At 40.6% G+C, this 19,291-nt stretch overlaps 1 protein-coding gene across 2 annotated transcripts in view; it reads right to left on the reverse strand.

Moving 5' to 3' along the window:
* Positions 1 to 403: 403 nt before the first annotated feature.
* The window catches only part of LOC113118737 (tetraspanin-4-like), a 47,157-nt gene continuing 28,269 nt past the window's right edge, over positions 404 to 19,291 (reverse strand). For both annotated transcript variants that reach the window (XM_026288146.1, XM_026288147.1), the window contains exons 3-7: positions 14,512 to 14,586; positions 2,687 to 2,788; positions 2,431 to 2,562; positions 2,177 to 2,260; positions 404 to 2,106 (exon numbers count right to left, since the gene is read on the reverse strand). In XM_026288146.1, coding sequence (XP_026143931.1) covers positions 2,038 to 2,106; positions 2,177 to 2,260; positions 2,431 to 2,562; positions 2,687 to 2,788; positions 14,512 to 14,586 — 462 coding nt within the window. In that variant the 3' untranslated portion in view covers positions 404 to 2,037. The remainder of the gene's footprint in view (positions 2,107 to 2,176; positions 2,261 to 2,430; positions 2,563 to 2,686; positions 2,789 to 14,511; positions 14,587 to 19,291) is intronic.

Consider the following 19,291-nt stretch of genomic DNA (forward strand, 5'->3'; position numbering starts at 1 on the left):
GACTGTTCCAGCTTAATATTTACAGATATTAGTACATATAGTGATTTTGATGTAAGTGCAACGACCTATTTTTAATTAATTCATTCAAAATCGACACAAGCCACGCCAGGCCAGCTCGGGGCCCCAAGCAATTGCTTGGTTTGCCTGCCTTGTCTTTTACTGTCTATGGTCGCGACGGGCCTGACCATGGCAACAGCTCCTGACAAAAATACATCTGCATACTTCAGACTCAATACAAGTTTAATTCTTATAACTGCTATAATATCACAGGTGATAACTGACAGAACGATAGGTTATTGAACTAATAGTCTATTCATGGTATCCCACGGGCAATATATATATATATATATATATATATATATATATATATATATATATATATATATATAATTTCATTGCAGTTTTTTTATTTTGCAAATGATTTGCCAATAGGGTAAGAAAAATATGGCAGTGGCTATTTACACTAAGTGGAATTAACATACTTTCTTAGTGATAGATCCTATTTACAGTAGGCTAAGTGCAAATAGCTCTAGATGCTGTTTACAGTTTACAGTTTTCTTTGCAACAAGCTAAGTGTCAATAATAATTAGATGCTCTTTATACTTTATACTGGCAGATACATAATTTTTGCACCTTAGTATTGTTGAATATTAACAGGATGCAATAATAACAGATTGTAAATGATTACGCTTACTAAAACTATGAATACTTTTATCATTATTAAACACTCGTTAGGCACTTATTTATTTTTTATTGAAAATAAACTCTAATGTGATATATGATGGGATAAGTAAGAAGAAACCTGTCAATCTTATTAAAAGCCAGTTCTCAGCACCATACACGTTGCTGTCTACACTAATGAAGCCATAATTCACGCAAGTCGTTTTTAACCTTGTGTGACAGTGAATGAATGAATGAATGAATGAATGAATGAATGAATGAGTGGAGTAAGAACATCGCTTGTACTTTGAAAAGGGGGAGTATACCAAAAGAAACTCTGGATTTACCAAAGAAAACCTGCTCCTGACCAGGTTAGGTTCATGAAATTAGTTATCACAGTAACTGACTGTATTAGTTACCTTTCTTTCGGAAACGGGCTTGACTTATCCTGCTTTATTGGGTTTGACAAATCTCCCATTCTGAAATGGAAAACCCAGAGTTTTCCTCATTTCAGGGTTAACATACTCAGCGTTTTCACTTAACCTCCTTTCTGAAACAGGCCCCAGCTTTCCCTCTCATAAACACTAAGCAGTCAGTGATGTAGAATCTGTGGGCGGGGCTAAACAGGCAGTGATGTAGAATCTGTGGGCGGGGCTAAACAGGCAGTGATGTAGAATCTGTGGGCGGGGCTAAGCAGGCAGTGATGTAGAATCTGTGGGCGGGGCTAAGCAGGCAGTGATGTAGAATTGGTGGGTGGGGCTAAGCAGGCAATGATGTAGAATGTATCATGTAGAACTGCCTGGCACAGAAAGGACACACATTGTGTAAAATCGGTTCTTGAGCCCACAATCAATCCCATAACGTTAATCTGTGCTTTTGCTCTTTAACTGAATCAGCTCTGCTGAACATACTTGTGCTTCTTCCTACATATGGCAAGTATTTGCTCAAGTAAAATGTGTCTGTTTTATTACTTTTTGTTTTAAAGACTATGCCAAACAAGTCAAATATACAAAAATGTTTTCTAAAATCTTACCTTTTAAATCTATTGAGAACTCGCTCTGACTAAATATAAACAGTGGATGTTAATTTCACGCATATTAATATGAAATTATACAAATATAAAATTAGTTTCCCGTTTCCCTCTTTGAAATTGCTGTATTTTCTTCACAAATAGACCAAAGAAAACCCTAACCAAAAAAAAAAAAAATATTCCATTAAATATTCACAATAAAGAGCAGTTATTTCAGTTGATCTGGCTTATAAAATCCTTTTGCAAATAGCAGTGTGTTAGCGAAACATGATGACTGATTTCTACAGCGACGAACACAGAAGTGTTGGATGGAGAAGCAGGAATGTGTTTGGTCCGGTTCTGCATCTCTATGCGTAGAAGGTCTCCACTTTTACAGCGTGACAGAATATGGTCATGGAGAACACCAGCCCCAGGATCTGCAAACACACGTAACGATGATCCCCACTGAGCTTTCGTGTATGGACTGTTGTGATAAGTGTTCAGTACCTGTGTAAGAGCCGTACACAGAGCGAAGATCCACAGAGCCACCAGATTCTCCTGCAGCCAGCCCTTCACTCGCTCGTAACACGGCTATGGACACAAACCACAGCGCTCAGTCAGCAAAGAGAGAGATGGGCAACACCACATTTACACTAGACTTTCTGTCCGTCTATTTCACTCAGAAGATACACCAACACAGGAGACAGAAGAACATTGCTAAACTGTTCTCTGTGTTCTTCAAAGCTGATGAAGCTTCTTACCGCTGTCCACCAGGTGCCAGGATTCTCCAGACCGCAGTTATCACTGTACTCCAGACAGCAGGAGTCCGGCACACGCGTCGCGTTATAGACGTGAAACCAGTCCGTGTGATTGTTCACTCCACAGCAGCGAAACTACGGCACACACACACACACACACACATACCATCTTCATGTTTCCTTCCTTCAATACACTCAATCATATCTTACAGTGCGACACCAATAATCACGAGCATAGAAATGAATGCAGTAACAGTACGTCGGTTTGGACGATGCTCCAGGCGTTGGTCAGGCCGATGTTTCCTTCAGTCCCAAACAGCTGCAGGCCTTTCTTCAGGTCGCTTTGTGCATACAGATCAATCTAGAACATGCCGTAAAGAAAAGCACATTCACCGAAGAATGTCATTAATGCCCGACTTTCATTATCTGACGCATACATAAACATAACTTGACATTCTGTCACAGAATGTTGATACAGAAATTATTTAATCTCACCCTGATCTTGTTTTTAGGATAAGGACCCTTAGTCTAATCCAGTTTCTGTAAATGTGCCAAATCCAATTACAGTCAAACATAAAATAATGTCCCTGAAATGTACCATTAATATAAGTGTCAGTAAATCAGTGTAACTACTCTTAAACATGCTTTACATAACAGCGCAATGTAACATAATACACACACAGTGTTTGCATTTAAAGTTTATTGTTTTCAACACACTGAAAACATACGCAGGTGAAAGCAAGCCTGTTCTTGACTCCAAAGGCATCGGATCAAACTATGACGTGACGAGTTACATACTGTACGTGACTATAACAGATCTAAACACGCTGTGATTCTTCAGAGCGACAGATGATACTCCTGATAGTTCTTCTGCTGCATTTACAGATACATTTAGAAACAATTAATATCTGTTACTGATATGCCAAGGACACAAAAAATATAGTTGCACATATGAGCCTCATTCATTAAACACATCACACTTTAATATCTGTGTTGTAGAAATTGTTGTACTAAATATCAATTCAATTCAGGTCCTCTGAGGGTCAGCATCATCTCTTCTCAGATGTTCTGGATCCAGACTGGAGCTTGTGTAAATCCTAGTTACGCAAAACATAGAAACAAAATACAGACATCATTAGCATAGCTGCTGATCCAACAAAGTAAAATTAGTTTAACCCAAGCTAATGAATAAAAATGCACCTTTGATCAGATGCAACTACACTCACAATTAAAAAGATACATTATTCGAATGCTTGGCGAAAGAGATGTGTTTTTAATCTAGATTTAAACAGAGAGAGTGTGTCTGAACCCTGAACATTATCAGGAAGGCTATTCCAGAGTTTGGGAGCCAAATGTGAGAAAGCTCTACCTCCTTTAGTGGACTTTGCTATCCTAGGAACGACCAAAAGTCCAGTGTTTTGTGACCTTAGGGTGCGTGATGGGTTGTAGCGTGGTAGAAGACTAGTTAGGTAAGCAGGAGCTAAACCATTTAGGGCCTTATAGGTAAGTAATGATAATTTGTAACTGATACAGAACTTAATAGGTAGCCAGTGCAGAGACTGTAAAATTGGGGTAATATGATCATATTTTCTTGACCTGGTAAGGACTGTAGCTGCTGCATTTTGGACGACCTGTAGCTTTATTGACGAAGCAGGACAACCACCTAGAAGAGCATTACAATAGTCCAGTCTAGAGGTCATGAATGCATGAACTAGCTTTTCTGCATCAGAAACAGATAACATGTTTCGTACCTTGGCAATGTTTCTAAGATGGAAGAATGCAATTTTTGTAACATTGGAAATATGATTTTCAAAAGACAAATTGCGGTCTAATATAACACACAGATTTCTGACTGTAGAGGAAGTAACAGTACATCCGTCTAGTTGCAGATTGTAATCTACAAGATTCTGTGTAGTGTTTTTTGGTCCAATAATTAGTATCTCTGTCTTATCCGAATTTAATTGGAGAAAATTGTGTGTCATCCAATCTTCTACATTTTTAACACACTCTGTTAGCTTAGATAATTGGGAAGTTTCATCTGGTCTCGTTGAGATATATAGCTGAGTATCATCAGCATAACAGTGGAAGCTAATTCCGTATTTTCTAATAATATTACAGAGGGGCAACATATATATTGAAAATAGAAGGGGACCTAGGACGGATCCTTGTGGCACTCCATATTTTACTGATGATAAATGAGACGACTCTCCATTTAAGTAAACAAAATGGTAGCGATCGGACAGGTAGGATCTAAACCATCTTAGAGCCTGCCCTTGAATACCTGTATAGTTTTGTAATCGATCTATGAGTATGTCATGATCTATGGTGTCGAACGCAGCACTAAGATCAAGTAAGACTAGAAATGAGATGCAGCCTTGGTCTGACGCAAGGAGCAGGTCATTTGTAATTTTAACAAGTGCAGTTTCTGTGCTATGGTGGGGCCTAAAACCTGACTGAAATTCTTCATACAGATCATTTTTATGCGGGAAGGTGCTCAATTGAGCAGACACAACTTTTTCTAAAATTTTAGACATAAATGGAAGATTTGAAATAGGCCTATAATTTGCCAGTACACTAGGATCTAGTTTTGGTTTCTTAATAAGAGGCTTGATAACCGCCAGCTTGAATGGTTTCGGGACGTGACCTAAAGATAACGACGAGTTAATGATATTGAGAAGCGGTTCTTCGGCTACAGGTAACAGCTCTTTCAGTAATTTAGAGGGTACAGGATCTAATAAACATGTTGTTAGTTTAGATACAGTGATAAGTTTATTTAGCTCTTCCTGTCCTATGGTTGTAAAGCACTGCAGTTTATCTTTGGGTGCGATGGATGAAACTGAAGTGTTAGATGTTGTAGAATCTACATTCGCTATTGTATTTCTAATGTTATCTATTTTATCAGTGAAGAAATTCATAAAGTCATTACTATTTAACAATGGTGGAATATTTGAATCAGGTGGCGTCTGGTAATTTGTTAACTTAGCCATTGTGCTAAATAAAAACCTTGGATTGTTTTGGTTATTTTCTATGAGTTTGTGTATATGCTCTGCCCTAGCAGTTTTTAAAGCCTGTCTATAGCTGGACATACTCTTTTTCCATGCAATTCTAAAAACTTCTAAGTTAGTTTTTCTCCATTTGCATTCAAGACTACGAGTTACTTTCTTTAGAGAGTGAGTATTACTGTTATACCATGGTACAGTACGTTTTTCTCTAACTTTTTTAAATTTGATTGGGGCAACAGCTTCTAATGTATTAGAGAAAATAGTGCCCGTGTTGTCAGTAATTTCGTCTAATTCATGTGTATTTTTGGGTAAAAATAGCAGTTGAGATAGATCAAGCAGGTTATTTGCGAATCTTTCTTTGGTGGCTGGAACAATAGTTCTACCCAGACGGTATCGCTGTGACATATAGTTAATATCAGTTATACGCAGCATGCACGATACAAGGAAATGGTCTGTAATATCATCACTTTGAGGTACAATATCTATAGCAGTAAGATCGATTCCATGCGATATAATTAAATCTAGTGTATGATTAAAACGATGAGTGGGCACGGTGACATTTTGCTTGACTCCAAAGGAGTTTATTAGGTCAGTAAACGCAAGTCCTAATGTATATTAAAATCTCCCATGATTAGCGCCTTATCAACTGTAACTAGAAGGTCTGAGAGGAAATCTGCAAATTCTTTTAGGAATTCTGTATACGGCCCTGGTGGTCTATACACAGCAGCCAGAGCAAGAGATACATTAGATTTATTTTGCATGTCTGACAGTGTAACATTTAGCAGAAGTATTTCAAAAGAGTTAAACCTGTATCCTGTTTTCTGGGTAACATTGAGAACATCACTATATATTGTTGACCAGTCTGACGGGGCTCATGCTTATAGCAGTAGTTTGGTGGAGTAGACTCATTTAGACCAAAATAATCATTTGGTTTTAGCCAGGTTTCAGTCAAGCAGAGTAAATCAAAACTATTATCGGTGATCATTTCATTTACAATAACTGCTTTTGGTGCGAGTGATCTAATATTTATGAGCCCAAACTTTAAAAATTGTTTTTGTTAATTTACTTTACATTTTTCTGGTTTAATTACGATAAGATTTTTATAGATCCTACATTATATTTATATTTATATTTTGACCTCACTATTCGGGGAACAGACAGTCTTAATAGGTTTTACAGCGCAAGTACTTTTAGCATTTAAGCGGTTGGAACAAAACTCATCATAATGGTTATTTGAGAATTGTCTTCCTGTTTACATGGAGCGAAGTGTCCTGGAGATGTTTTCAGAGAGAAGCTCCGCTCCAGTTCTGCTGGGGTGTAATCCATCAGCGCGAAACAGTCTAGGACGCTCCCAGAAAAGATTCCAGTTTAAATTTGGTGTAACAGTTTACTTGTGAATGAATAATGTGTGATTTTCACAGAAAAGCGTTGATTGTATTGGAGTTTCATGCATGAGGCCCATTGAGTGTATGAGCTCATGATTGAACAAAGCTGTGCTTGTCTCCAGGCATTCCCTCTGGCCAAGAGCGATGTATGTGAGAGAACGGCAGGGGGAGATGAAGAAAGAGACAGGAGCACATTAACACAGATTCTGAGAGGAGAATCATAGGTTATGAGAGTAGAATAATGTAATTAAGGCATAATGTTTCAATTAATTAAACTTTCTTAAATATTTGAGTAAATTCATGGCCATTCCTGAAAATTCTTTTCGAATTCACAAAGGTATCATACATTATATATTTGTTAGTTAAGAGTATGTGTGTCGCCAACTCAAAAGAGACAAACTGACCACATGGCTACTCTTTTGGTTATCAATAAATGCATTTTGGGAGCAGTGAAGCTAATATATAGGCTTGACTCTTTCATAAACTTTAAAATAAGTGAATACACCACAAGATGAGAAGCATTTAATGTGTGTGTACAATAAAGGAAATTTTTAATTTCACTGATTTTAGTACTAGATTCAGAAACAGCAATATAATGAAAGGCAGCTCTATAAATAGTTAAATTCCTTAATGTTAATAATCAATTAGGCAAATCATATTGCTCATTAGTGTAAGCTGTGGGAGATTTCACCACAACACAGCACATTAAATTCTGATGCCGATGAACACATAGCTGCAATGGCATGTTTTATATTAGAGTCGGAGCAATCATTTGTTTAATTATCTGCAAAAACTACTTTAAAGCAAAAAGTTTACTTAATATGCAATGGTACAGATGCATACGCATATTAAATATGATCAGACTGATGAATCTCTTGACAGAAGCAGTAAACACAAAGACAGAAAGGTGGAAACTAATTATTCACATCTAAAATATTTAACCTGTTCCTCTCTAAATATGAGAGTGTGGTGTTTATGGAATATCATCCCTTTCTGATCACTGGCATATGAGTAATAAATGAGGGTTTGCAGTCTTTACTACAGAGAAATTGCACTTCCGTCATCAATCGGCCAAACAGACTGTCATCAATGAATTATTCAACACCACAAACAGAGAGGAAATAGGAAAACAGGAAAAAGGCAGTTAGAAAGACAGCAATCTATTCTGTTGAAGCTGCCAGTGAAAGCCATCCTCAGAGTGTTTCTGTGTTTTTTTCTCCAGACAGGATTTGATTGCACGCATGCTCTAGAAATGTAAATGCGTGTTAAATAAGCAACACGGCAGGGTTTTCATGCCAGGTCAACAAGGTCATTTCTAATCATCTGTGTAGAACAGAATCAGGGAACGCAAGAAAAAAAAACATCTCAGGTTGCAACCATGGTTCCCTGAGTAGGGAACGAGACACTTTGTCCTCTAGGGGTCACTATGGGGGAATGCCTCGTTGTGACCCGAGTCTGAAGCATACATTGAAAAATACTAAGAAAACACTGCAAAGCGACAACCCATGATGTCACTATTGCTGCGACTATAGTATAAATACTGAAGCCTGAAAGTAGCAAGTCTGACACTTGCATCTGAAGCATGGCAAAAAAACCTAGAGGACACAGTGTCTCACTCCCTACTCAGGGAATCATGGTTACATAAGTAACCTAAGACATTCCCTTTCAAGGGAACTTCAAACTGTGTCCTCTAGGGGTCGCTATGGGGAATGGTATACCCACGCCACCATGCTGAGGGGGGTACAGGCCAGAACCATGGCAAGCACTAAGTACCAACTCTACCATTTCCATAGGAGTTGCCCCTGGGACATAAGACGGCTGTCTGTGACATTATCCCTTACAGCCAAGAACCTAGGCCACATACCCAAACGTACCTGTTAGGGCCAGACTACAGGGCTGGGGTAGAGCTCAAGGCTTGGAATAGATTCCTTTAAAGGGATATGACCAAGAGCCTAGCATCATACTAAGTCTTGCCTGTCACACAGGGGCTACCACTTGCTCTTGTAGATCCCAAGAGATCCCTAGTAGTAACACCCTGTTTAAATAGGTATCCTGGGTATACATAGGTGGAGTGGCACCCAAGATGAATGGGGCTTTTACCAGCTCTAGAAAGGGCACGAAGCAACCAAACAAAGCCTTCACCGTATAGGATTTTAGAAAAGAACGTAGAGTACTAGCATGCGAACTTACCACATTGTGGATTTTAGAAAGTGGGCAAAGACTTCATGTGCACACTTACCATAACATGGATTTTAGGATACCGTTCTAAGTGTCACAGTCTTTTGTCTTTCTGTCAATGTCTTCTGTGAGTGTTGTGTTTGTTTGGTGCCATGTGCTTTTGTCCTGTCTCTTTTCTTACCCCGCCTATCGTTACCTCATCATTGTTTTAGTTGCTACACCTGTGTTCCGGACTCATTTACCTTCACTCTGATTTGTTTCTGTTTTGTTTTGGCCTTGTTTGCTTTTTTGTTTAAGTTTTTTTTTCTAGTTAAAAGATTCTTCCCTGCATTTGGACCCAGACCCTGTTTCTTCCTCTGCGCGTCCTACCGCACTGTGACATATACAGCCAGCAAACATGGGTCCAGCAGGGAGGTTTCTCGATGTCCACCAGGAAGATCTGGCCATCGAGGATTACACCAGGGACTTTGTGGGGGCGGCTCAGTTGTTGGCTGCAGAGAGTGTGCCTTATGGTGTGCTTTTGGGGAGGCCTAGCCGAGCCCTTCAGGTCTCTTATGCCATTCTGGCACCCCGAGGAGACTCTGGAGGACTATATCAACCTGGCTCTGCAGCGGCTCAGCTGTCGGGGGGAGGGGCCTACCCAGGATGTTCTCTGTGAGGCGATGGCAGTGGCCGCTCACGATTCCCCCGAGGTGGCGGTGACTGTTCACGAATCCCCCGAGGCGGTGGTGTGCGCTCAGAGAGCTCCAGAGGCTGAGGATTCCCACGAGGTGGCGCTGTCCGCTCACGATTCCCACGAGGCGGCGGTGTCCGCTCAGGATTCCCAAGAGGTGGCGCTGTCCGCTCACGATTCCCACGAATGGCGGTGTCTGCTCAGGATTCCCAAGAGGCGGCGGTGTCCGCTCAGGATTCCCACGAGGCGGCGGTGTCCGCTCAGGATTCCCACAAGGCGGCGGTGTCCGCTCACGATTCCCACGAGGCGGCGGTGTCCGCTCAGGATTCCCAAGAGGTGGCGCTGTCCGCTCACGATTCCCACGAATGGCGGTGTCTGCTCAGGATTCCCAAGAGGCGGCGGTGTCCGCTCAGGATTCCCACGAGGCGGCGGTGTCCGCTCAGGATTCCCACAAGGCGGCGGTGTCCGCTCACGATTCCCACGAGGCGGCGGTGTCCGCTCAGGATTCCCAAGAGGTGGCGCTGTCCGCTCACGATTCCCACGAATGGCGGTGTCCGCTCAGGATTCCCACGAGGTGGCGCTGTCCGCTCACGATTCCCACGAGGCGGCGGTGTCCGCTCAGGATTCCCAAGAGGTGGCGCTGTCCGCTCACAATTCCCACGAATGGCGGTGTCTGCTCAGGATTCCCAAGAGGCGGCGGTGTCCGCTCAGGATTCCCACGAGGAGGCGGTGTCCCCTCAGGATTCCCACGATGGCGGCGGTGTCCGCTAAGGAGTCCCACGAGATGACGGTGTCCGCTCACGATTCCCACAAGGCGGCGGTGTCTGCTCACGATTCTCACGAGGAGGCGGGGTCCGCTCACAAAGCCCCCGAGGCGGCGGTGACCACTCTGAATTCCCATGAGGATGCGGTGGCCACTCACCATTCCCAGGAGGCGCCGGTAGTCGCTCACCATTCCCACGAGATGACGGTGGCCGCTCACGATTCCCACGAGGCACCGGTGGCCGCTCCGAAAGCTCCAGAGGCAGCGGCATCCACTCACTACCCTCTCGGGTGGCGGCATCCACTCACAGTTCCCCCGAGGCAGGGGCAGTGTGCGCTCTCAGTTCCCCCGAGGTGGCGGCGTCAGCTCACAGCTCCCCCGAGGCGGTGGCATCTGCTCTCGGTGCCCCTGGGACAAACCTTTATACCTCTTTTTCCAGGCCCTCTTCCACTACACGGGCCTCCCACTACATCCCTCCCCCTGATCCACCTCCGTTCCGCCTCCCTCCTTGATTTCTAACTTTGGAGTGTCTGGAATCCACTCCTTAGTGAGGGGTTTTTTCACAGTCTTCTGTGAGTGTTGTGTTTGTTTGGTGCCATGTGCTTTTGTCCTGTCTCTTTTCTTACCCCACCTATCTTGCTACCTCATCATTGTTTTAGTTGATACACCTGTGTTTCTCCCTTGCTCCCGGACTCATTTACCTTCACTCCGCACACCTGTCTCTCAATCACACACACAGCTGTTGCTCATTGTAATGGACTATATATTCTCATCTCACACACCACTCTATCTGGATGTATGATATGTCTGATGTTTCGTGTCTTGCATTTTGTCTGCGTCTGCTCAGTTCCTGTGATTTGTTTCTGGTTTGTTTTTGCCTTGTTTGTTTTTTAAGTTTTATTCTAATTAAAAGATTCTTCCCTGCATTTGGACCCAGACCCTGTTTCTTCTTTTGCGCGTCCTACCGCGCCGTGACACTAAGGGGCTCTCGTAGCACTCTAAAATAGCAGCTCATAGATGGAATGGTGCATCCATGAAGCCGGAACCAGATACTTGACAAAAGCGCTGACGCCTTGTCTGGATCAGATTCCTTAGGCTTTGCCTACCTTGATTTGACCCGCGATTCCACCTACACCTACCCTGGGGGAGAAGCGCAAGCTGTGACACTGACTTCATCTACAGCGATATCGTTGACTTGATTGCAAATAAATGCACAGACACTATTTAACTGAACAGAGATGACATCACTGAATTAATGATGAACTGCCTTTATCATTTTGCATTATTGACACACTGTTTTTCTAATGAATGTTGTTCAGTTGCTTTGACGCAATGTATTTTGTTTAAAGTGCTATATAAATAAAGGTGACTTGACTTGATTGGCCTTCTGTGCCAGTCTTTGATCCTCAGACCAAGACAGACCAGGACCCTTATGTTGTTCTGGCTCAGACCTGGACCTTCTTGGAATGGAGGATTTGAGGCTTAAGCACTATTCGGACGGGACTAGTTTTCTAAACTACGTTTGAGTTTCGATTCTTACCACCTGACGTCTGTGATTTTCATGTACCAATTCGGACGGGACTAACATCTCTGTGTTTATTACAGAGGTGGGAGGGTCTGATTTGTGCATCTGGGCATCACAGAGATCACGCGCTCTGTATGCGTGCATTGCATTCATTCAGAATGATTGCCTTAGTACTATTACACAATAAATAGTAAATGGCTAGTATAACAAAACCATGTTAATGTGTGGTTCCTTTAGTTTAACTTGTTTTCCGTTTTTTTTATATAAATATTTTTTTAATTAAATTTAAATAAAACATTGTGTAACTGAGTACATAAATAAACGTGAGTAATCTTACCTGATGCTGATATTACAATAGCCCGTATTAACAGTTTACATGATTTTGCTCTTGATTTTATTATTATTATTTTATTATTTATTTGCTGCTAAGCAAATATATCAAACATCCGCATGGTAAGAGCATCTACGGTAATTCACGTTGGCCAAAACACACAAGGAAACGCGTTGTGAAATAAAATATCACCGGCAATCACAGACATTCGCATTCGGACGGGATTAGTTTTCTCAGAGGATCACTGAGTTTGCTGAAAAACGGTAGGTAATTTGCTCTGGAATTATCACAGAGGTTGTGTGATAAAAACACAGACGTGTCAGATTCGGACGGGATTAAAATCACCAAGTACGCCTGTGAAATGCAGATTTCTCTAACGACCCCCTGTAAAACTAGTCCCGTCCAAATAGGGCTTTAGATAGCAAGGAGGGAGTATTAAGAAAGGATGTCTCACCCATAGAGAGATAGCTAGCCAGCATCTCTTCTACAGGAGGCATCCTCTCGTAGTCATTTTTGTGCATTGCCTCAATATTGGCATAACTCATATGCTGGAATCAATGGATGCATGAGAAAAATGGCCTCACCACTCCTTCTCGATCTCTGTATGGCGATCTGGAAGAAATGGAAGGCTCAGTTGAGCTGGAGGGCTATGGCCAGAAAAATAATGCTCATTGAGATGACCTTGCTGTTTCACTTTCTTAGCCTACTTCCAGAGCAAGTCCAAAATCCATAACCTCCAACTGCTCATCATATCCAAAGCTTGTCATGTGTGCATGAATCCTGCATGATCACATGTTCTCTGCTCGATGGTCGGTCTGTGTGAATTGAATATGTACAGGAGGAGAGTTCAACTTCATTGAGACACACGATCCACAAACGTTAAACTCATGTTTGCAAATTAGGTTGCACTTCATGCTTTTGCCTATTGTCATATTCATGTAATTTCCAATGTGCTCTATGTGTTACCTTAGGTATATTTAAAAAAAAAGATTCCCAATGCACACAAACTTCCCAGAAGTGTTTACTTCCTTTTTAATAATATTTGTATTAAATATTTATTTGTGAAAAAGACTTTGTCATCTAAAGTATGCGTATGTTTATTTTACACATTTATTTTTAAATCCATGGTCAAATGATTTTAAATTTCTTAAATATTAATTAAAATAAATACAATTATAGTAGCTTTCGGCCATCAGCCGCCCTGCTTTCCAAGATATAGGCATCAGCTGTCAAAAATAATAATAATAATAATAATATTGGTCGACCACTAATCTCTATACATACTCCATATGAGAGCAGTGAGATACGAGTGATGTCTCATAACCCTCACACCATCTCTGCATCTGTCAGAATCAGATTAGTAACTTAACACACACACACACACACATCACTGATAAACACACAAACCCTTCCTTCAATTTCCATCTCCTTACTTAACATTCTGAATACTTTTGTAAATAATATAATAATTTCTTAATTCAAAATAAAACTCGTGGCCACGAGAAAAACATGTCGTTCCCTCAACACAGCATCTTGAGGCCATGACATAAGAATGTTTTTACCTTGACAAAATAATCTCCTGGCCTCGACATTACATCAGGTTCCCACGAGTTAATATGACATTCCCACAAATTATTATCTCATGGCCACGACATATTATCACGTTACAAAGAGTTATTAAGTCATGGCCACGACAAAATTAAGTAAACCAAACAAGTTACCTTACGGGCACTGTACTTCTGTAAAAATTGCCCTGTGGATATATTTAAAACATATATATTCTAAAATGCTTAAAAACTCTGTAAATGAATGCGTTTATACTTATTTTCAAATAATGTACTGTAAAAAAAAAAAAAAGAAAAGAAAAAAGACTTTAGCTGGGTTTTCACAGGCAGGGTCACATATGGTTTGTTTCGGGGGGTATTGCTGCTCTGTCTGCTAGACAGCATGGATGTGCAGGGTGTTCTTGACCAGAACAGAACCATACCACCAATCCAAACTGTATGCTAATTTTCACTCACCTTTGACGATAGTGGTCATAACAGAATATTGATTTGAGTGTGATTATGTGAGAAGTAAATCTGGAGTGATATCACTGAGACAGTGGGCTGATTGAGGAGTTTTCTGTCATTATAATTAAATATGAGCACTGAATGCTGCCAATGACCAAAAACAATCTATGTAATAATATAAAATAATGAATAAGACAGATCCATTCTGTACGTACCTCATCTTGATATGCGAAGAACAGAATGATGAACAGAATCTCCAACAATAATATCATAAGCAACAGAATGAAGAACTGTAGAAACACAAACAGAGAGATTATTAGATGATATATCAATATCGATGATAAATCAGTATTTTCCAGCATTTTATAATGACTGTAATTAATCAGTGAAATCAGTACAACAAAATCCATCTATGCCCTGCAGAAGTGGAGAGAAGCCGCATCTGATGTGTTTTTTAGTGAATTTACACCGACTGCTTTTTTTTAAATGCATGTAAATTAAGCGTAAAATTAATGTTTTATATTAAAAATATTTAAGAATAGAATTATACATTAAAATGCAACTAAAACTGGCAGTAGGTGACAGCATTAACAAGGTAACACAGCCTTAAAGGGTTAGTTCATCGAAAAATGATGTCATTAATAACTCACCCTCATGTCGTTCCAAACCCGTGAGACCTCCGTTCATCTTCAGAACACAGTTTAAGATATTTTAGATTTAGTCCGATAGCTCTCAGTGCCTCCATTGAAGCTGTGTGTACGGTCTACTGTCCATGTCCAGAAAGGGAAGAAAAACATCATCAAAGTAGTCCATGTGACATCAGAGGGTCAGTTAGAATATTCTGAAGCATCGAAAATACATTTTGGTCCAAAAATAGCAAAAACTACGACTTTATTCAGCATTGTCTTCTCTTCCGTGTCTGTTGTGAGAGAGAGCTCAAATCAAAGCAGTCTGGATATCCGGTTCGCAAACGAATCATTCAGTTCACCAAATCTAACTGAATTGTTTTAAACGATTCGCATCTCTAATACGCATTAATCCACAAATGACTTAAGCTGTTAACTTGTTTAATGTGGCTGACACTCCCTCTGAGTTCAAACAAACCAATATCCCGGAGTAATTCATTTACTCAAACTCAGTGTACTTGACTGAACTGCTGTCACATGACCCTCTGATGTCACATGGACTACTTTGATGATGTTTTTCTTCCCTTTCTGGACATGGACAGTAGACCGTACACACAGCTTCAATGGAGGCACTGAGAGCTATCGGACTAAATCTAAAATATCTTAAACTGTGTTCTGAAGATAAAAGCAGGTCTTACATGTTTGGAACTGCATAAGGGTGAGTTATTAATGACATCATTTTCATTTTTGGATGAACTTACCCTTTAATGAGTTATGAATGAGTCGTTGATTTATTCACTTAACGGATTCAAAACAAATAAAAAAAATAATAATAAAAAAAAAGATTCATTTAGAAACAAAATGCTTCACTGGGCACGTCCTCATCCCCATCCTGAGCAGTCTGACTGACCCTTCTGTGCGACATGAATACAGGCTAAGGTGATAAATTACTGGTTTGATGGTCCCTGTTCAGGCACCAATCAGTACCGTCCTCCGCTTTTTGAAAGGCACAGCTACTGATCATTTTTAAGGGAGGGGCCCACCAACCACATTTAATAAAAGCACCTAAAATGCTGTTCACTCAAATGTCAACCAAGATAAGAAATAAAGTTTGTACCAACACAGATAGAAGAGTAATACCAAGTTATTATTGAATATTGGAGAATAGGCAAAAACAACAGACAAGGAAAAATAAAGCAAACTAAATCAGCATACTCATTTCAAGAAGAATGGAAAGTGCCATCAACAAAACCCGTAAACATAAAGACAAACATCATAGTAAACCAAAGTGAATTTTTGGTATGAAAAACCTTATACGACCATTGTCCATTTAGAATCTCAACTGTCCGTTGCGGAGACTGTCTGTTAAACCCAATGTAGAGGACGTAGAAGCTGATGATGCTGACAAATGTCTTTTTCAATGAGCAATAAACAAAAATCCAACCTGATCCCTATCTACCATGTGCTTCCCAACTGAGGCTTTAGTCGTGGGGAATGAATATTCCTGGTATATCCACTATAGGTTTCTATGAAGTCATGTCACAGTGGAAATGCTCCTCACATCCCCATTGTACATCTTAGTAGTGATTCTACCAATAATAAAGAGTCCTTATGATTGAGCTTGAAACACATTTCTCAATCTGGACTCTACTGCCTGGAATACTTGAGGAGAAAACCATGCTTCCACTTCACCAAACAGATCTCTCCTTCCTCTACTACCTCACTGGGATTTAATCTACTGTAGATGAGAAGATCCATTTAGGGTCCCTAGAGGACAGGAGTGTACCACACCCTACTTAAACCATAGTAACAGAACTATGGACTGTTACAACACTTACCCTGCTCAGGGAGTAGGGAGCAATGAACACTGTGTAGGGAGCCTGAACACCGTTTATACACTGAGCTCACTTCTCATGAGCTGTTTTTATCTGAATCAGGTGTTAACACAGAGAGAGACATGCAAAATATGCAGAGCTGGGGGCACAAGGACTGGAATTGAGAACCTCTGGATTAATCCCTATGCACAAACAGATTGTATTAGACAAAACATCATGAACTCTACAGGGAGCAGTGAATGAGCGAGTGATTTAGGACGCAGCACATGTGATTCACCAGCACTGTACTGACTGTTTAAATGATTAATTGCTTGTCAAGCTAACCTTAATTCCTCATGTCACTGATCTTGTGCCTCTGAAACTCCCTAGAGCACTCAAACTATATCAAACTGTGAACTGAGAAGATCATAATCATAGACCCATAACAGTTCTCACACTTCCAGTCGCTTTAGAAATCATGGTAGAATCTGGACAATCACCTTATCTGAAATAAGATTTCAGAGTGAGCTCAGGTTCAACAAGTAATGCTGTTATGTGTGTGTGTGTGTGTGTGTGTGTGTGTGTGTGTGTGTGCACTTTGCATGGGTTAAATGCAGAGCATGAATTCTGAGAATGAGTCACCATACTTGGTCACCATAAAAAATCTCTTTTACATATTTATATGTTTATCTGCACACCATATTTTGCTAGAAAAAAAAAAAAATCTAGGCCATTATTTTGGATAATATATAGCAGCTTCTACTTAAACATTTATGTAAAGGTCTACAAAAACATCCAAGGGCCACTTTTATCAGCTTTTATCACTTTTTAAAGCTGAGAAGAAGACAAATTTCAGTGGAAAAGTCCAAAATGTATTTTATGGTATGTCATCTTGAACTCCTCCTGGTCTCATCTATGGGGAATAAAGATGGTGTTTTGTGTGGTGTTATCATCACAGTGCTGAACACACACAAGAGAGCACAGGCCTTATGACATCAGCATCCATCATCACCCATGTGGAATATTTAATCATAAATCATCTTCAGGCTAAGATAATCTTGAAGGTGAACAGCATTATATATTCATAGATTGCTCTGACATTTGCTGCTCCGTTCCAGCAATGAACCAAAAACACAGAGCCAAGGAACAGACAATGTGACTAAATCAACATCAGCAATTAAGGCTAAACATTATAATCATAGTGTATTGAAATAGGTATTTAGTGTAAGGATAGATTTAAAAACATTTGCATACATATTACCAAGCAAAACCAGGGGCCTGTACCATGAAGCTGGATTAGGTGGATAGTCAGCTATGTTTCAGCTTAGTTTCCGCCAACCCTGGGTTTTAGGTACTATGAAAGTAGCTTGGCTTTAATCGGTGTTCGTTGCCATGGTATCTTACGCTGCACGGCTAACCTGCTCCAGGGCAGGTTATGTTCTGGATTCAAGACTCAAACTGAAGGTGAACCAATCAGATGTGAAAGAAGTGACACATGTCTGACACAAAGTCACTCCAGTTTATCTTGCTCCAAATTAAAGGTCAATTTTGCTTAAAAAAAAAATGTTAAGTTATTCGCTGTCAAAGTGACGCCAAAATGAATGGGAGTCAATGGGAATGCTAACGCAAGTGAAGTTCTGCTAAAGGATGGCAGCCCCCACCCGACTTCATCTTCCGGTCGAGTTCCTTGCCCCCTGGGAAATACAACTGCTAAGATCGCTGATCCTGGATCAGTAGTGACGCGACGGCGCTACTTCATCTTGTTCGTGTTTACGGTGGATAGCAACCAACCATCTTTATGATGCATTACCGCCACCTTCTGCTCCGGATGGTAACACTCCTTGGCCAGTCACGCAAAAAATTATTTGATGTAATGATGGCATAGGATGAGAACAGTTATTCCCGAGGAATGAGTCGCTGTGGCAGTACCTCGACAAGTACATGACACTGAGCGAGATAACAGAGAGAAAATATGTTTTCTTAGGGCTGGGCGATATACGATATTATCATGTGCATCTAATCAGTAAAGCTGCTTCCGTGATCACTGCTAAAATCGCCATCACCTGCTTATAATTGGAATGGCATTTAATAGACAGAGCCGTACATAGATAGCTGACAAGTTACGCAATATTGCGTTCATTGTCGCAGATGCCTTTGATAATGAACACGATATTGTGTAGCTTGTCAGCGATCTACGGCTCTATCTATTAAATGCCATTCCAATTATAAGCAGGTGATGGCGATTTTAGCAGTGATCACGGAAGCAGCTTTACTGATTAGATGCGCATGATCATATCGTTAGATATATCGCCCAGCCCTATTTCAGATGCTGCTTGTAAAAATTATCAGGGTCCAGCCTGGCCATTTTTTTTTTTGTAGGCTACTGTTTGGAGGTCTTGCACTTTGTTCTGCAAAGGCCTACAGTATATTAAGCATGCCCATGCAACAGGTGCATACACTTATTTGTGCGCACATTGTTAATTACATGTATTTTGATTGTTTTTGTTGCCAAATTGATAAGGAACACAAAAAACTATTAAACTAAACAATTATAC

Source organism: Carassius auratus, chromosome 18 (assembly GCF_003368295.1).
Source record: "Carassius auratus strain Wakin chromosome 18, ASM336829v1, whole genome shotgun sequence".
Classification (NCBI taxonomy): Eukaryota; Metazoa; Chordata; class Actinopteri; order Cypriniformes; family Cyprinidae; genus Carassius; species Carassius auratus.